Genomic DNA, 11974 nt, shown 5'->3' on the forward strand with positions numbered 1-11974 from the left:
CTCACAATCCGGGACCCCTCGGGGGATGTCAGACTGCTGGTTTCAGCCCGATCCCCGCAGGCCAGGCCGAGGGACCCCACCTCATGCATATGCATCCTTATGTGCATACAGGCCTCTAGTAGGCATATAAGATCTTTGGTTAATCTCTCCCCTTTCCCTCTGAGATACATCAGTCTGTTCCATGTTTCCATGCCTGTGTGTTGAGCGTCTGCCCCCTGTTGGTCAGTGCGCATCATAGCTACCGGTTGAACAGTAAAACGGTCGCTTAGGCTTTTATATAGATAGATGGTGAGAATTACCTGCATGAGTCGATAATTAAGTTAGAGGAAGAGAGACAGGGAGGTCAAAGGAAGGAGGGAGGCAGGGAGAGAGGGTTACTAGTTTCTTATGCCTTTCTTTGAGGTAAAATGTAGATACACGGAAATGTACAAATATTACAATTAGTGAAATGTATTGTATTTAATTAGTACAATTTTATATGTGCTGTTATATTTTCTCCTTTTTGTGTTTTCTCTGTTTTCTTTCTTTTCTAATAAGGAACAGATAGTTTTTATAATAAGGGGAAAAACAATAAAATGATGATACAATTAAGATGCTCCTTTGGGCGGAGGCCCCGTCCCCTCCATTGTGCCACAGGCCTGGAGACTCCCCGACCTCCTCTGTGCTTTCCCACACGCCGTCCTGAGTAACAGGCCTCCTAGGGCCCTGCCTGCCTTTCCCAGGCCCCCGGGGAAGGCCTGTGGCCTCCTGGAAGGAAGGGGGCCTCAGCACTCAGGACCCACAAACACAGCTGGGCCCAGGGCTGAGTCCACCCCAGGACATTGCCCTGTTCCACCTGCAGGGGGAGAGAGGGGGCCTCTCTGGGACTCCCCTGACCAATGCAAGGCTGGGCAGGCCCTCCTAACCCACTGGGAGAGGCTGGCCTGGGGAGGGGTTGTCAGGCAACCAGCCGAGTCTCCTCCCAGGGCAGCTGTGAGTGGCCCCGTTGCCCAGCAACCAGGTGGCAGCGTCCCCTGAGCCAGGACCGTGCAGCTGCGCCCAGCCCTGCCCTGCCCTGCTTCTCACGGGCCTGCAGGACCCCTGGGGCCCTGTGCTTATTCCCCAAGACTGGGACAGCTGGGCCCTCTGGTCACAATGAACATTGTTCTCTTCAGGTAGGTGGCTCTGTACTGGTGCTGCCCTGGCCGGGAGGTGGGAGGGGGCAGGGGAGGCTGGGTTTTCAGGACCCCATGCACGGGGACAGATGGTGCAGCTGGGATTGCTCGATGGGGATGCATCAGGGAGGTGGGGAGTGATGAGAGTGAGCTTTCTTCTGCACCCCACTCACCTCAAGGTCAAAAGAAATCGTCCAGAATATTGCCTCTGTCCACTTCTCCAGCATTCCTGCCCACAGCTCTGAGGAAGCCAATTCACAGGGCCCACCCCCAACTTCCCCTGCTCACCTCCACCTGGAAAACCCCTCCTCATGCCTTAAAGCCCGCCAGGCCTCACCCTCTGTGGGAATGCCCCGACCCCACTCCAGGCCTGACTCTGTCACTGCTCCCTCACAGCTCGCCGGCCCCTTAGCCCGTTGTTCCCACGCCTGCTTCCTCGGAGGGTCCCAAACCCGAGGGTGTCCCTGAATCACCCGATGTACTTTTTAAAAAATGCAGCTTCCTGGGCCTCCCTCGCAGGGATTCTGGTGCACAGATCAGGGCTGGGGGCCTGGGGAACTGCATGCTTAGCTTGTGCCTCAGGTGATTCTGATGGGGGGCGAGGACGCCACCTGCAGAAGCTGATACTGCGGGCGGCTGTGTGACGTGGAGCAAGACGCTTCACCTCTCTGGGCCTCAGTTTACTCGTTTATTAAAAACTGTGATAGTGTTAGTGCCTGGCTTATGAGTAATGCATACGGAGTGTTTTGCAAACTATCAAGTGGTGCACGAGTTAGGGCTTGTTAGATGGAGGACAAGGGGCCCTCACAGTTTCCCGCTTTAGGGGTGTGACTGGAAGGTCACACAGGGGACTTCGGTCCACTGGAGAGAGGCAGCGGGGTCCTGGGGACAGGGACTCAGAGTTGGGGAGCGGCCCGGGTGGGAGGTGAGTGCCTGGGGTGTTTAGGGGAGACTAAATTCAGTGGGGCTGGGGGCTGAGGGGGAAGGATGAGTGGACGGAGCAGCTTTTCAGGGCAGGGGAACTGCACTGTGACACTGTGACTGTGGATGTGGGCAGCGGGCATTTGTCGAAACGCATAGGACGTACAAACAGCACGTGAGCCATGAGCCCTAATGTAAACTATGGCTTTTAGTTAATAACGTATCACTATTGGCTCATCTTTTGTAACAAACGTCCCCCAGTAATGCACGATGTACTAATGCAGCAGTTCTCAACCTGTGGGTCGCGACCCCTTTGGGGGTCGAACAACCCTTTCACAGGGGTCGCCTAAGACCATCGGAAAACACATATATAATTACATATTGTTTTTGTGATTAATCACTATGCTTTAATTATGTTCAATTTGTAACAATGAAATTGGGGGTCACCACAACATGAGGAACTGTATTAAAGGGTCGCGGCATTAGGAAGGTTGAGAACCACTGTACTAATGGAAAGTGTGTGTGCGCAGGGAGAGGGTACCGAGACCTCACTGTACTTTCCACTGGGAACCTAAAACTGGTCTCCCTGAAAGTCCATCCACTTAAACATAAAGCTTCAGTATGTTGAACATAAAGGTTTAGAGAAGGAGAATTTCAACAACTTGGGCATAAGACAGAAAAGAGGGAATTTCAGGAGGAGACCGAGGGAATAAAGAACAACTCTGCCAGGGGGACAAAAGCCCCCTAAAGGGTTGCAGGGCAGGCACTTGGAGCCGAACCCGAGTTGGCGCTCCTGCCTGGCCACTGGCCGGCTCTGTGGCCCAGCGGGACTCCCGCATCTGCCTCGATGGGCTGACACCTGACCTTGAGGGCTGCCCCAGGGACAGGCGCCTGCCAGGGCGCTTGCCACTAGGACGAAGGTGATGGTGGGGGAGCCTGTGTCCTGCCCAGATGCCCCCTCAGGCCCCCACCTCCTCAGGGACAGCCAGGTGAGGGCGATGGAGAGCACAGTGACCAACGCCGAGAAGTACTTCGGCCGGTTCTGCTCGCTGCTGGCCGCCTACACCCGGAAGACAGCCCGGCTGCGGGACAAGGCCGACCAGCTGGTCAAGCAGCTCATCGACTTTGCCAACACGGAGAACCCCGAGATGCGGGCCACCATGAGGAACTTCGCCGAGGAGTTGGCCAAAGTGCAGGACTACCGGCAGGCCCAGGTGAGGCAGACGGGGGTGGGGGCAGGCCCAGGTGAGTGGGCTGCAGAGGCCCCAGGGCCAGAGCGAGGGTGGGGTTAGAGGGTGGGGCCAGCCCTGCAGGGGCCACAGCCAGGGACATCTCCTCCCTGGGTGTGGGGGGCCACACCTCCATTTACAGGGCTAAGAACAGGAGGCTTTTGGGGGCTGGATGAGTGGTGGACAAGGCCAGAAGGCCCAGGAGGCCGGTCCTGAGTCCTGCCGCTATGAGCTCCTGAGGCCCAGGCAGGAGGCGCATCCCGGGGCCCAGAGGGCCGGGAGAAGGGACAGACAGCCTGGGGGCTGAAGCCAAGGAGACTGCAGCATATTAGGAAAATAATTAAAAATAAAAATCTCCTACCAACCCCCAAAACTCCTCTCCGTGATTACAGAAAAGAACAAAGCAGCTTTACTACTAAATGTGCATTAAACCAGACATGCAGGTCACAGGGGATCGGATCAGTGATGGGAAGACAGACAGAACCTCAGCCCGTCAGCCAGGCAGCGGGGCCCGCCCAGGCGCGATCCGGGTTCTCCGGGAGGGATACCTGGTCCTGGGCGAGGGCGCTCAGCACCTTTGTCACACAGGGTTTCCTGGTTGCACCTGGGGGCTGGGGGGCACCTGTGCCAGCTGATGGTCTTTACCCAAAGGGAAGTCTCCCGTTTCATGACAAGCAGGGGGTCACCGCTTGGAGCGGGTACCAGGGCCGAACTCAGAGAGGATGTCTCCATTTCAAAGACAAGACTGCCTTCTGGGTCACAAGACCCACAAGAGGCCTCTTTAGCTTTGACAAAGGGTTAGATGCATCTCAAAGGGATAGAGAACCGATTCTCAATGGCAGGTTTCCTAAAGAAACGCTTTCAGGACAGGGAAGGGAAGTCCCCTGCCCTGTTGGCTGTGGAAATGGTTTCTTAGATTTGTGTTTATCCTCACGGGGTCACAAGCCTCAGTGAAGGCGAGGAAGGGCCTGTGGGGAGTGCAGCTCCCCTGGCCCGTGGGGAGCCAGGTGCACAGGGAGCCCATCCTCAGGGCAGCAGCCTCCCTGGAAACGTGTTAGAAATGCAGGTTCCCAGGCCACCCCTGGACCTGCTGAGTTGGAATCTCTGGGGTGGCGCCTGGCAATCAAGGTTCCCAGGAACCCGTGGGGGCATCCGAGGCCCACTCTAGGGTGCCATGTCTTGATTCTGAGCAATGCTGGGCACAGGGTAAGCACTGAACGTCAGCTTTAATTGTGATTGTCACCATTGCTGATATTGTTTATTAAAGTGTCTAGTGTTAGGCTGGACTCAGGGGTGTGAGGCGTCCCCTTGCCGACCCTGCTGTGTTCTAGGGTCAGCTCTGCATCCCAAATGAGATCCTAAGGCAGTTTGGAGAAGTAAAATAGCGACAGGTCCCATTCCTGTATCCATCCCTGGTGGGTACTGTCATTATACCCATTTTACAGGCACGGAAATGAGGCTCAGCAAGATGAAATGTATTGCCCAAGCCCTAGAGAAGCAGAGCCCTGAACCCAGGCTGTTGGTCGCAGCCCTAGGGTGAGGGAGGGCACCCGTGCTCCCCTGCCCCCTGCAGGCCCACCTGCAGCTCTGTGTGTGTGACGACACTATGCATGCAGGCCGGAGGCGGCATCGTCTCCTGGCATCTCCCTGGCTCCGTCCATTCTGATTCTCTGTGTGTCTGTGCTCCCCAGGTTGAGAGGCTGGAGACCAAGGTGGTCACCCCCCTGAAATTCTATGGGCCTCAGATAAAGCAGACGCGGGTGAGTGAGGGCGCTGCTCTGCGGGGTGCGGAGTGTCAGGGGCTGGCCGAACCAGAGCCCCAGAAAACAGCTCTCCTTCTTCCTTTAGGCCGAGATCAAGAAATGCAAACATATTCGGAATAATGAGATCAAACAACTGGAAAAGTTGGAGAAACTGAGGCAGAAGTCACCTTCGGATCGGCAAATGATCGTATCCTCCCCGGCGTCTGGCCTCGGGGCCAGGATTACCGTCTGTCATGGGCGCCCTCTGGTGGGGGCTGCTGGTTAGCCTGTCTCCTTAACACCTCTCTCAGTCCCAGGTGAGAGTCCCAGGCCTGTCTGGGGAAGGTAGATCGCACGCAGGTAATGAAAGACCTCACACAACGGCGAGGTGAGCTCTGCCCTGGGCAGGTGTGTGCCAGGCTCCGGATAGAAAAGTCAGGGGCCGGGGGGAGCCTGGGGGCCAGGAGCCCTGGGGTCTGTCCACCACTGACACGAAGCAGCCGCTCAGCAATCACCCCCTTCTCAGGTCACCTATTTAGCACTCACTCGGGTAGGCACTTCCAGATGAGGAAACCGGGCTCAGCAAGGTGACTTCCCAAGGTCACCAGGAACGAACGGGGAAACCTAAACTCAGTTGAGGGCCCTCTAAAACCCAGGCTGCGCCTGTGCGAAGTGGGGTCATACAGAGGTCAATCAAAGGAACCCAGGAATTAGTTAATTACCTTGAGGATGTTCCACATGCAGGAATTAATTATTCTCCACGTGGAGCACCTGTGATAACAATAGCTCAGCGCGTGCCCACTGCTTACTTCTTACAACGGCCCTGGGAAGTCGGTCTCATCGCTGTGCCCTGTTCACAGGCAAGGACACGGGGACTCAGAGAGGTTGAGTGACTTGCAGGAGGTCACGCAGGCAGCCAGTGAATCCGGCTAAGCAGCGCCTGCCCCTTTAGCCAGGGTCCTACTCGGCCAGTTCCTCGATGACCAACTTGTCTAGGGACCCCTGAGGCGGGAGAGCTGGCCAACCAGCAGGGCGAGAGGATCCAGACGGAAGCTCCCTGACACCGTCTGTCTCGGCAGGCAGAGACCAGCGTGCAGAAGGCCTCGGTGGACGCCAGCCGCACCACCCACCAGCTGGAGGAGACGGTTGACGCCTTCCAGACGCAGAAGCTGAAGGACCTGCAGGTGGGGCGGGCTGCCTTGTTTGTGCTGCGAGCAAGTGTGTGTATGTGTATGTGTGTGTGTGTGTGTGTGTGTGTGTGTGTGCCTAGAGAGTGTGCGCATGTGTGAGTGTGTGTTACCTTGTGCCCGCTCAGCTCCCGGCACAGTTAATCCCAGCCTAATCCTGGCCTCGGGGCAGGAGGCCGGCTGCTCTGGGCAGCTGTCCCTCACAGCTGGCCTGCTCAGTAGCCAACATTCGGCAGCCCTGCCCCTCAACACCCAGGCCCAGCTCCCCACCAGGAGAACTTGGCAGAGTGTGTCACCCCCAACCCCCTTTCTTTCCACACAAGGACCCATAGGACTTGCCCTGACTTCCTCCTTTTCTCCATGAGGTTCTAAATGCCTTCCTCCTTCCGCCCTGATGCCACCCCAGTGCAGCCCAGGACCGTGGACCCAGAGCCCAGCTCTTACATAGGGCCTCCGGGCATTGGGGTCTGAAGGACAAGCTGATCACACAGGCCCCTGCATTCACTTGACCCCCCCTCTAGTCCATTTTCCAAACTAGCCTCGAGGATCTCACCAAAGACAGCCCCAATCTGTCACCCCCAGGTTCAACACCCTCCTGTGACTCCCCTGGTTCCAAGGAGAAAGGCCTAGATCCTCCCCAAGGCTGCAGAAGCCCCAGCCCCGCCCCCAAGCTTCATCATAGACATTCCATTCCAAGTTCAAGTGCACCCGGCCCCTTGTACCACAGCTTTGCACAGGCTCCGCCCACTGCCAAGAAGGCCTTTGACTCTCAGGGAAAGTTGCCTGGACTCCCAGACCAGTCCAGCCCCATTCTATTTTTTAAAATATATTTATATTGATTTCCGAAAGGAAGGAAGAGGGAGAGAAAGAGAAACATCACTGGTAAGAGAGAATCATTGATCGCCTGCCTCCTACACTCCCCCTACTGGGGATCGAGCCCGAAACCCAGGCATGTGCCCTGACCAGGAATCGAATGTAACCCCCTGGTTGGTGTAACCACTGAACCACGCTGGCCAGGTTCCAACCTCGTTCTTAATACACTCTGGTCTGCTCCCTCTGGGGGCAGTTAGCCCAGGGACAGATTAATTATATCTTTAGTTTACTCCTTAATCTAACAAATGTTCAGTACACACCTACTATGTGCCAGGTGCTATGCCTGAGGCTGGGGACACCACAGCCAGAAAAGCAAGGCCCCTGTCCTCATGGGGTTGACATCCTGCCCCGCCACAGGCCCCCCATGCCGCATGCCATTCACCGGGGAGGGGAGAGTGTGGTGGAGAACTTGCTGCCCCATGCCTGCCTCCCACACCACAGGTCCACAGGGCAGAACCCCTGCCTGGCTTGTGGCCTGCTGGGTCCTGGACGGTACTCAGTAAATGTTTGGGAAATGAGTAAACAAATGAGCCAACAGTGGTAGTTAGTGCTCAAGCATGTACGTTGCAGGCAGGACTTAAGCCACCAGCTGGCCATTATTAAGCACCTGATGTTTGCGGCCTGAAAACAGGGCTCTGTAAGGCGCCAGCGAGAGCACGAGATTCTCAGCCTCCCTCCCTGGTCAGGGGCCACCACAAGCTGCAGTTTAAAGTGGGCATCCTTTAAACTTCCGGGGTCAAGTTGGTAAGGGACACTTAACCAAGCCACCCCCAGAAGCCCTCCAAATTTTCTAAAAAATCATTCTTTTTTTTTATTATTGATTTTTTTTTACAGAGAGGAAGGGAGAGGAATAGAGAGTTAGAAACATCGATGAGAGAGAAACATTGATCAGCTGCCTCTTGCACACACCCTACTGGGGATGTGCCCGCAACCAAGGTACCTGCCCTTGTCCGGAATTTAACCTGGAACCCTTCAGTCCGCAGGCCGACACTCTATCCACTGAGCCAAACCGGTTAGGGCACCCCTCCAAATTTTAAGAGATAAACATCCAGAACTTAAAATAATGATAACCACCGTGTTGGTTTTAGGTCACACTTCTAATAAAATGATCAGATTTCCTCTCCAGCCCCCCTAAAAGAACATCAGTAACACTTTCATACAGGGGTTCCCATACCTGAGCATGCGTCCGAAGTCACCTGGTGGGCTCCTGACACCGCAGAGCAGCAGCCTGGCCTGGGTTCCACTCCGTGGGGCTGGGTGGGCCAGAGAACTGGCATTTCTGACAAGCTCCCGGATGGGGCTGGTGCTGATGCCAGAAGCAGACTGAGAGCTAATTGAATCCTCGTGGGGCTCTGTGAACAGGACTGCCCTGTCCCTACGGTGCAGAAAAATAAACTGAGGCTGGAGAGGATGTCATTCCCTAGGCCCCAGGCAGGATGAGGCTGCGACCCGCCTCTTGATGCTCAGCTGCCATCACCAGCCTGCCTGCCAGGGGCAAGAGGGGAGGAGGCACGTAATCCCACCAGCCTTGGGACACTCTCCTCGTCATCTCCCAGGCTGCCTTGCGGGCTTCCTCTGGCCTGCCTCTCCCAGGTGCTTCCCATGTTACCTGAAGTGGTGTGTTTCCAAACTTCAGGCTCCTTCCCTGACACCAAGCCTGTGTCCTGCTAGGGCCCTGCACACAGTAGGAGCTTGTGGTAGGCCCCAAGCACAAAGGAGCCTCTGCTGGGGCCTGACACACAGTAGGAGTCTCCTCTCCGGCCTGGCACACAGTAGGAGTTTGTACTAGACACTGCACACAGTGGGAGCCTCCACTGGGGCCAAACAGGCAGTAGGAACTCTAAAAGAGCTTACTGAGACAAGCTGAACCTTTTGATCAAGAGAAGCCAATATCTAATTACATTTAATGTGGTAACTCGTCAGGTTGTGGAGCCTCTGGGCTGAGCCATGTCTGCCAGCAACACCCCTCCCTCTCCCGGAAGACCCCCTCACAGCCCAGGGGTGGCAGAGGCTGAAGGTTTGTGGCCATCAACCTCAAAAGCCGAGTGAATGAGCCCAGGGTGCAGAGCTGAGGAAAGGACGCCCCTCAGCGAGTCCTCACTGAGAAAGGAGGCCTCCGCATTTCTGGAATAAGCTCTGTGCACGGCAGCTTTTGAATGGGAATGCATTGTCTGTTCCAATAAATTAAAAATAACATTGACCCAGGACCCATCCCCATAAAGACTGATGCCTCCTCGCCCCCCAGGTTGTCCACATGTGAGGTGACCCCGGGCTCCCCTTTTGACAGTGTTGCTTATGCGATTCGCACTTCCCTCCCCACAGAAAATTTTTTCGGACTTCGTGACCATTGAGATGGTCTTCCACGCCAGAGCGGTGGAGGTGTATTCCAGCGCCTTCCAGACGCTGGAGAACTACGACCTGGAGGGGGATCTGCAGGTGGGTCCCAGGTGCCGGCTCTGGCTGGTGGCCTGGGCTGAATTCGATTTGGGTTCTGTCTTGATAGAAGCGGTTTTTGTTGGCAACGTTTTGTAATTTTTATCGTTTGAAAGACTCATTCTGATGAACTGTTGTAAACACCTGCCCCTGGGTCCCAGTTTAAAAACAAGCAAACGAATCAACAATGACAACAAGCCTCTCCAGGCCGATGCGCGCTGCTGTCTGGGTGTTCACCAGGTGCTGGCTACCCGTCTGAGCTGACAGAGATCGCGCCTCCTCTGTGGCCTATGACAACGGCCACTCCCCGGGGTGTAAATACAGTCACCTGTCCTGGTCCCTGGTGGTCCTGGGGTTGGTGAGCGCCGCTGGTGAGCGCTTGGGCCTGTGGTCAGTTTTCAATCAGGCGTAGCGGGGTTGGATCCCTGTCCAAGGCTGGCTCGCCCACGTCTGGCAGCTGATGGTTGTCATCTGGGTACAGGACAGGCCACGGGAGTTGCAGAGCTCAGTGCAAAATGAAAACGTGGGCCATGCTGTCCAACAGTTACTAAGAGTTTCCCGATGGCAACAGTGGGTTCCTTCTGAGCGCAGGGCCCTGGACAACTGCAGGAGCCACACACACGAAGCCCTCCCTATCTGGGTCCTGGGTGGGTCCCAGAGCCCAAAGACCTGCCCGTGGCCTCTCTGGGTGGCGTGGCCTCCTTACAGCATGGCGGCTGGTCCCGGAGCCAGTGTTCCTCCCGGGACCGAGCCAGGAGGAAACTCACCTTTGGTGACCGAACCTTAGAAGTAACTTAGTGTCACTTCCCCTGCATTCTGTTTAGAAGTGAGTCACTCAGGCCACATTCAAGGGGAGGAGGATTGCATTCCAGCTCCTAGTGGGAGACATGTCAACGAATGTGTAGAGGCTTTAAAACCACCACATGAGGTTAGAAGCAGATCGGACGGGCTCTCCTGCACTCACTCATCCCTGTGATACTCCTGTGGCGGGAGAGTGAGCTCTAATATTCCTGTGTGAATCTGGACGTGTACTAGCCTCTGGGCCTCAGTTTCCCCATCTGTAAAACGGGGTGGGAACGCGGATTGTTGTAGGTGGCATAGAATACTGAACAGGAGGTTCCCAGAGAGGTCGGTGCGGGTGGGGGCTCCGTCGGTGTTAGCAGTGCCCCACCATCTTCCCACTCTCACCCCCAATCTTTGTTTCCCCATTGGATCTAACCCACCTGAGTCTCTCCCTGGCAGGATTTTAGAGCCAAGATGCGCGGAGTTACTGGGTACAGTGATGCCCGGCCCCGCAGGGACATCGCTCCCTCCGCAGCTGTTCCATGGTCTCGCTCCTGCCAGGTGAGCACGGGAGTGGGGCGGGGGGTGGGGGGGGGGTGCTGTCAAACCTGTGACAAAGCGAAGTCTGAGAACATGGGTTTGAAAGGAGACGCTGAGAAGGAGGCGCCGCCAGCAAGTCTGACATGGACTTGCCTGGAAAAGGAGTCAATAAAGCAGGGAGCCCAGCGGTGCTGCTGCCACGTGTCCCGCGCGCCCCCTAGAGGCACTCTGCAGAAATGCACTTGGGAAGCCAGGGCTCTGGATGGTCTTCTGAGTATTAACCAAGTAGCTTAAGACTGGAAGCCGCCTCCTGCCAATAGGATAGGTTCAGCCACCCAGCGGGTGGGGGTGAGGGGGACAGAGGGTGTCTCTTGCTTTCTGAATCATTCTCCCCAAAGGCAGCGGAGGAAGTATGGCCCCAGCCAGGCCGACTGGATCCAAACCATTGCTCCCAAGCTATGGGAGTTCCTTAACCTCTCTGTGCCTTAGATTCCTCACCTGCCGAGTGAGGCTGATAACAGTCCCCCCTTCATAGGGCTGTGGTGAGTGTTAGGTGAACAAATCTATACAAAACACTTAGAAAATGCTCAATACGTGTGGCCATCGTTGTCATTGATGGTCAATTATGATCATCGATGTTGCTGTGATGATGACGATGGTTATTACTTAGAGCACCCAGAGCACCATGCGCAGCCAGAGGAAAGAAGAGGCGGCGAGTGAGGACGACTTCGCTGAGGAGGACCTGGAGGAGGAACTCAGGGGCTGGGCTAGGGACTCCATCAATGGGACCAGAACTTCCAAGTTAGAAAACTAGGGGCCGGCCCTGGATGTTTGGGGGGCCTCTGCTGTGTGTCCCTGGCGAATCACATGTCCTCTGAGCTTGTTTCCTCATCTGCACAACAGGGACGGTATCACCCGCCTCCCAGGTGCCCTGGGGTTCAATGTGCCCAGCATGGCACCTGGTGCATAGTAGGTGTTCAATAAACAATGGGGGCATCCCGACCTGACTCGTGCTGACTCTCATTTCCACTATGACCTGGGAACCCGAGTGTTTAAACCCTGTGTGTGTGTTGGAGTCCAAATTCCCTCTTTTTGTAAGGACGCCAGCCCCA

The 11974-nt window shown here is 55.9% G+C and overlaps 1 protein-coding gene across 1 annotated transcript; it reads left to right on the plus strand.

The window, feature by feature from the left end:
- Positions 1-972: 972 nt before the first annotated feature.
- FAM92B (family with sequence similarity 92 member B) lies at positions 973-11676 on the plus strand. Its single transcript, XM_006087081.3, has 9 exons — positions 973-1154; positions 3055-3289; positions 4996-5064; positions 5153-5254; positions 5358-5363; positions 6126-6230; positions 9429-9542; positions 10782-10883; positions 11533-11676. The coding sequence occupies exons 1-9, from the start codon at positions 1135-1137 to the stop codon at positions 11674-11676; spliced, it is 897 nt and encodes a 298-aa protein (XP_006087143.1). The 5' UTR covers positions 973-1134.
- The last annotated feature ends 298 nt before the right edge of the window (positions 11677-11974 follow it).

Source organism: Myotis lucifugus, unplaced genomic scaffold (assembly GCF_000147115.1).
Source record: "Myotis lucifugus unplaced genomic scaffold, Myoluc2.0 scaffold_35, whole genome shotgun sequence".
Lineage (NCBI taxonomy): Eukaryota > Metazoa > Chordata > Mammalia > Chiroptera > Vespertilionidae > Myotis > Myotis lucifugus.